The sequence below is a fragment of the Otolemur garnettii genome, unplaced genomic scaffold (genome assembly GCF_000181295.1).
Source record: "Otolemur garnettii isolate 467f Iridium unplaced genomic scaffold, OtoGar3 scaffold00066, whole genome shotgun sequence".
NCBI classification, from domain to species: domain Eukaryota; kingdom Metazoa; phylum Chordata; class Mammalia; order Primates; family Galagidae; genus Otolemur; species Otolemur garnettii.
Window position 1 is genome coordinate 78,798 of NW_003852461.1, and position 6,495 is coordinate 85,292.

Sequence of the window (6,495 nt, forward strand, 5' to 3'; positions counted from 1 at the left end):
GGCAAGAGAATCGCTTAAGCCCAAGAGTTTAACATTGCTGTGAACTGTGATACCACAGAACTTTACCCAGGGCGACAGCTTGAGACACTGTCTCAAAAAAAATTTTTTTTAAAAATAAAAATAAACAAATAAAATAAAAGCAAGGTCAGTGGGGTCCAAGGAAGACCAGAGGTCAAGTAAGAGAACTGAGAAACAGCACAGGATATAGTGGGTGGCATGGCAGTGGGCAAGAGCCTTGATGAGAATGGTGACCATGTTGGGGCCATCAAAAGCCAGATGACGGGGGAGAGAGAAGTGTGAATATAGACTCTTCAAGTCCTGAACCAAAGGAAGTCTCTGAGTTCATATATGTGAAATGGGAATAATGAGTTCTATGCTGGAGCTGATCTCAGGCTTCCCCCAACCCCTGCAGGCTGGCAGGAGCTTGCACAGCCCAGGGATGGGGACAGAACCCACCTGCACAGAACACACCCTTCACTCCACTTCTGAAGATCAGGACACGCAGTTGCTGTTCCTTTCGCAGCTGGGCCAGAGCATCCAGCAACTACAGGGGACACTCGGTCAGATACGCCCAGACCATCCCCAGACACGCCACCCCACTCCTACCCCCTCTCTTACCTCACTGACCAAGACATTCCCCAAGGCATTGCGGGCACGAGGTCTGTTCATCAGAATCTCAGAGATTCCTGTAGGGGACAAGGCAGCCTCGGGTAAGCCTACTGGGCCTTCTCACTCCTGCCTGTGCTCCGGGCAGACCCCTGCCCTAGACGACGAGAGTGACTAGCAGGTTTAGGGCTTTCCTAGCCCTGAAATGGAGAGAATAAACCTGGCTCTTCCTGCCTAACAGGGGAGTAGAAGGGCTTGTGAGCTGTGAAGCAAAATGACCACATCGGTCGCCCTTGCCTGCTTCTGCCATCATCACACACACACCCACATGTTCCCAGTTCCCTCTGTATTATTCTCCCTTCACAGTCAAACCGCTTCCTCTAGAGCAATGTTTTTCAGCCTTTTTTATCTTATGGCACACTTGAATTGATAGTTAAACTTCTGCGCTACACTTAAATTACATAGATTAAATATATATATATATACTTACTGTGCTTTGAACTTCTTTTGAAAATAATTTAATTAATGATCTTTAAAATTTTTGTGGCACATGTCAGATCCTTTCTTGGCACATTGATTGAAAATCATTGCTCAGGAGTTTTAAATAGTTACAGTAAAGTAAATACCCTTGAAACCACCACCCTAATCAAGAAATAGAACAGTGCTAGCTCTTACCTGGAAGCCCCACTGTGTGCCCGGACCACACTCATAGTCCCCCACCCACCCCCCCGCCAACTGCCTACTACCATCACCAAAACAACTTTTTTCTTTTTCATTTTCTGTTTTTAAAGATGAGGTCTTGTAAAGATGAGGTCTGGGTGCAGTGGCTCATGCCTATAATCCTAGCACTCGGAGGCCAAGGCATGTGGATTGCCTGAGCTTACAGGTTTGAGACCAGCCCAAGCAAGAGTAAGCCCTCGTCTCTCTCGTCTCTAAAAATAGCCGAGTGTGGTGGTGGGCGCCTGTAGTCCCAGCCAGTTGGGAGGCTGAGGCAAGAGAATCGCTTGAGCTCAACAGTTTGAGGTCACTGTAAGCTGTGATGTCACAGCACTCTACTGAGGGCAACAAAGTGAGACTGTTTCAAAAAGAAAAAAAATGAGGTCTCAGCGTGGTGCCTGTGGCTCAAGCGGCTAAGCCGCCAGCCACATACACCTGAGCTGGCGGGATCAAATCCAGCCTGGGCCCACCAAGCAACAATGACAGCTGCAATGTAGTCCCAGCTACTTGGGAGGCTGAGGCAGGAGACTCACTTGAGCCCAGGAGTTGGAGGTTGCTGTGAGCTGTGATGCCAGGGCCCTCTACCCAGGGGGACAGCTTGAGGCTCTGTCTCAATAAATAAATAAATAAATAAAAAAAAGTGAAAAATTACAAAATAAAAAAGTTATAGCAAACCAAGGCTAACTTATATTGAAGAGGAGAGGAGGGAAAGGGGAAAAGGAAGGAGGGAGGGTGATTGAAGAGCTCTCACCTAACATGCCCAAGGTGAGGGGGTTCAGCATGCCCCCCGGGTGAAGGGCTCAGCTACAACTTCACCTTTACCTTAGAAAGGTAACCACTGTGCTACAGGTGTGGAGCCTTAATCTGAAATTTTCAAAAAATCCTTACAAGCTTTATCAGTTCAGTTTAACATGTAGCCTAAGTGTACAGAGGTTACAAAGTCTACAGTAGTGAACAGTAAGGTTATGGGCCGCCACAGTCACACACCACCAGAGCTTCCAGTTTCGGCAAGCTTTGTTCACAGTGAGTACCTTGTTATAAATGTACCATTTTTTTTTTTTTTTATCTTTTATGCCTTATGTTTTACAGCATCTGTTCTGTTTGGGTATGTTCTAGGTACACAAATACTTAGCATTGTGTTGTAACTTCCTACAGTGCGCAGTGAGAAGCAGGCTGTGCAGGTTTGTAGCCTAGGAGCAAAAGGCTATACCACAGAGCCTAAGTGTACAGTAGGCTGTACCATCTAGGCTTGTGTAAGTTCACTCTATGATGGTCACACAAGGACATAATCACTTAATGACATTTTTCAGAGTGTAGTCTGGGTGATGCCTGACTGTATAAGAAATAGGGCTGCGATGGGTGGAGGGAGGGTAATTGGTGGGACCACACCTACGGTGCATCTTACAAGGGCACATGTGAAATGTACTAAGTGTAAAATACAAATGTCTTAACACCATAATTAAGAAAATGCCATAAAGGCTATGTTAACCAGTTTGATGAAAATATTTCAAATTGTACATAAAACCAGCACACTGTACCCCATGATTGCATTAATGTACACAGCTATGATTTAATTTTTTAAAAAAGCAAAATAAACAAGATAAAAAAGAAGAAAAAGAAAAAGAAATAGGACTGCAAAAGAAAAGTGAAGCAGCTGAACACGGTGTCTCACACCTGTAGTCCTAACACTCTGAGAGGCTGCGGTGGGGTGAGCCAGACCCATCTCTACTAAAAATAAAAAAATTACCCAGGTGTTGTGCCAGGTGCCTGTGGTCCCAACTTCTAGGGACGCTGAGACAGATGGCTCACTTGAGCCCAGGTATTTGAGGTTGCTGTGAGAGAGGCTGATGCCAAAGCACTCTATCCCAGAAAACAGATTGAGACTTTGTTAAAAAAAAAAAAAAAAGAGGGCGGTGTGTGGCTCAAAGGAGTAGGGCACTGGCCCCATATGCCAGAGGTGGCCAGTTCAAACACAGACCAGGTCAAAAATTGCAAAAATAAAAAATAAAAAAAAATAAAAAGGGTGGTGCCTGTGGCTCAGTGAGTAGGGCAATGGCTCCATATACCAAGGGTGGCGGGTTTGAACCCAGCCCAGCCAAAGTGCAACAAAAAAATAGCCAGGCATTGTGGTGGGCACTTGTAGTCCCAGCTACTTGGGAAGCTGAGGCAAGAGAGCTAAGCCCAAGAGCTAGAAGTTGTTGTGAGCTGTGACGCCACAGCACTCTATGAGGGCAACAAAGCAAGACTGTCTCCAAAAAAAAAACAGTGAAGAGAGGTCAACCAGTCCATCTAACTCTCAAGGACCACAGGTAAAATGTGGTGATGCTCGGTGCTGTCTGCCTCAGTGGAAGTTTAGTGGCTTCTACTATGAACATCAAATAACCCAACTCACTTTCTTTTTTTTTTTTTTCCTGAGACAGAGCCTCAAGCTATCCCCCTGGGTAGAGTGCCGTGGCATCACAGCTCACAGCAACCTCCAACTCCTGGGCTCAAGCGAGTCTCCTGTCTCAGCCTCCCAAGTAGCTGGGACCACAGGCGCCTGCCACAACACCCGGCTATTTTTTTGGTTGCAGCTGTCATTGTTTTGGCAGCCGGGTTGGATTCGAACCCGCCACCTTAGGTGTATGTGGCTGGCGCCTTAGCCACTTGAGCCACAGGCGCCGAGCCCCAACTCACTTTCTGTGTGGGTGCCCTGTGTGTGATCTCTGCCCCATGGGTCCTCCAGGGTTCCACCTTGGTTTCCTTCTCTCTTCTCACTGACTTTCTCCCTCATACATGGAGAGACGAGGACAGAAGCATAATCTGTTTCATACTTATACTCTGTCATTCATACCGGAGAAAAGGATTCCCAATATTTGCAAGTGAGCCCAAAGTTCTGTGACTCATAATACTTTTTCATTTATAGATGTATAAGTCTCTATTTCTAGTCACTGAATTATTAGAAGAAACAGTGATGACCTAACAGTTGACAACAGGCTCTGAAATCAGATCTGGTTCCAACTACAAATCCCAGCACAAGCTGTGCCTCGATGGCTTAATCCGTAAAGGCGGGAGGATAATCTGACTATCCGGGTAAACTTGGTTGGCAGTAGGCAATGAACTAAGCGGTGTGGGATAGTCTCTAGGGTCTAACAATCCCACCTGGTCAGGGAAGGGAAAGCCAATTGCGTAAATTAAAACTCGGACATAAGGGGCAGTGCCTGTGGCTCAAAAGGGCAGGGCGCTGGCCCCATATGCCAGAGGTGGGGGTTCAAACCCAGCCCTGGCCAAACAAAACAAAACAAAACTCGGACATAAACAATGCTACATCAAACGCAGGGGGAGGGGTTGCGATTGCGGGGAAAGCAGAGAGGCCAGAGGTTAAGCGCAGCGCAATGCGTGTGACCAGGGCCACGGAACGCGCCTGAAGTCCAACAAGGCCACACAGCTCCAAGTCAGTGACCCGAGAACTTTCCCCTTAATATTACACTGGATCTTAGCCAAAAGGCCCAAAGGCCAAGAGCTGTTTAAGTTCACCCGGGGGCAAAGTCAGCCGGCGGCCACAGGGCGGGCAGGTGGGAGAGGCGCCCGCGGCCGGTCCCTCCCTCCCTCCCTGCGCCGGCGGGATTGGCTCCGCCGCCTCCGCCCCCCGAACCTTGCCAGGGCCGTTGGCGCGGGAGGAGAACCCGGCATTTTAACGCTCCTGACCCGGGTTACGGGGGCCCGGGCCTACCCCTGCCCTGCCCAACTCCACGCCCCCACCACTCTGCCCGAGGCAACTAAAGGAGGGCTGAGGACACCGAGATTGACAAAGAGCCCCACCCTGCTGGGTCCCGCAGCCTTTCAGGTGGTCGCCCACCCCTCTCGGGCCATGGGCTGCTGGGGAGCCGAGACTGGGAGGCAGGCGACTGGGGATAGAATCCTCAAATGCGACCCTCCTTCCCCATTGCCTCGGTCTCCCCGCGTGCAGTGGGTGCGCCTGCCGGCGCTTGGGTCCTTGGCCCGGCCTTGTCCCAGCGGCTTTCTGGGTGCTCCTGGTAACGGCGCATCATTTACCTTGGTCTGGACCCTCCAGAGCACGCACTTGGATCTCCGGGCTCCCGGCCGCCTGGTTCGAGGCGCAGCCGCGGGCCCCTAGAGGCCTCCAGGGGCGCGGGAGGCGCAGAGCTCTGGGCACGAAGCGCAGCATCGGGGCGCAGCCTGGGAAGGTGGCGCCCGGGCCGCCACCTCCTGGGCTTGGGCTGAAAGCTCGCGGTGCCGGCGGGCCGAGACCTCCCTGGCCAATTGCTCCACCTTCGGGCGGACGGGCCGTCGCTCTCTGCACCTCCTGGGGACCCGGGACTCGTGCGGAGAAGCGTCGCTCTTTAGTGTGATTTGGAGCAAGATTGCCAACCTTTCTAAGCGTCAGCGTTCTAATCCGTGAAAGAGGGATGACAATGTGGGTGTGTGAACCTTGTTTACAAATATGCTTAGTAAACATCATTTCTTAAAAAACGTACAGTGGTTAGGGCGCTGGCCACATGCACTGGGGTTGGTGGGTTCAAACCCGGCCATGCCTGCTAAACGGAAAAATGAAATAAAAAATAGCCGAGCATGGCTCAGCGCCTGTGGCTCAAGTGGCTAAGGCGCCAGCCACATAAGGTGGCAGGTTCGAATCCAGCCCAGGCCGCTAAAACAACTATGACAGCTGCAACCAAAAAATAGCTGGGCATTGTGGCAGGCGCCTGCCTACAATGTCCTAGCTACTTGGGAGGCGGAGGCGGCAGGAGACTCACTTGAGCCCAGGAGTTGGAGGTTGCTGTGAGCAGTGATGCTATGGCATTCTACCCAGGGGGACAGCTTGAGGCTCTATCTCAAAAAAAAAATAGCCAGGCGTTGTGGCTCACGCCTGTTGCTGTAAGGTTCTCACAGAAAAGCGATGTTGCAAAGAATAAGCACACTTATTGAAATTGTGTTTTAAATAAAGGTGATCATCTCCTTGCTCAGGCAAAATGGCGAGCCTTTTTTATTTGCTGTTGGTTTATATAGGCAATCTTGTGCATGCGCACTATACAGCAATGACCTCATTAACATTCGTGTGCATTGGACATCAATGACTTCATTAATCCATTTAAACATCTTAAGACCATCTGCCCTAGCTCGGCACCTATAGCTCATCCGGCTAAGGCGCCAGCCACGTACACCTAAGGTGGC

General features: G+C 50.0%; 1 protein-coding gene across 1 annotated transcript in view; it reads right to left on the bottom strand.

Annotated features, from left to right (window-relative positions):
• The window catches only part of ECHDC2 (enoyl-CoA hydratase domain containing 2), a 20,959-nt gene extending 15,205 nt beyond the window's left edge, over positions 1–5,754 (bottom strand). The window contains exons 1-3 of the mRNA XM_012807216.2: positions 5,359–5,754; positions 619–686; positions 457–544 (exon numbers count right to left, since the gene is read on the bottom strand). Of these exons, the coding sequence (XP_012662670.1) occupies positions 457–544; positions 619–686; positions 5,359–5,491 (289 nt within the window). The 5' untranslated portion in view covers positions 5,492–5,754. The remainder of the gene's footprint in view (positions 1–456; positions 545–618; positions 687–5,358) is intronic.
• Positions 5,755–6,495: the final 741 nt, after the last annotated feature.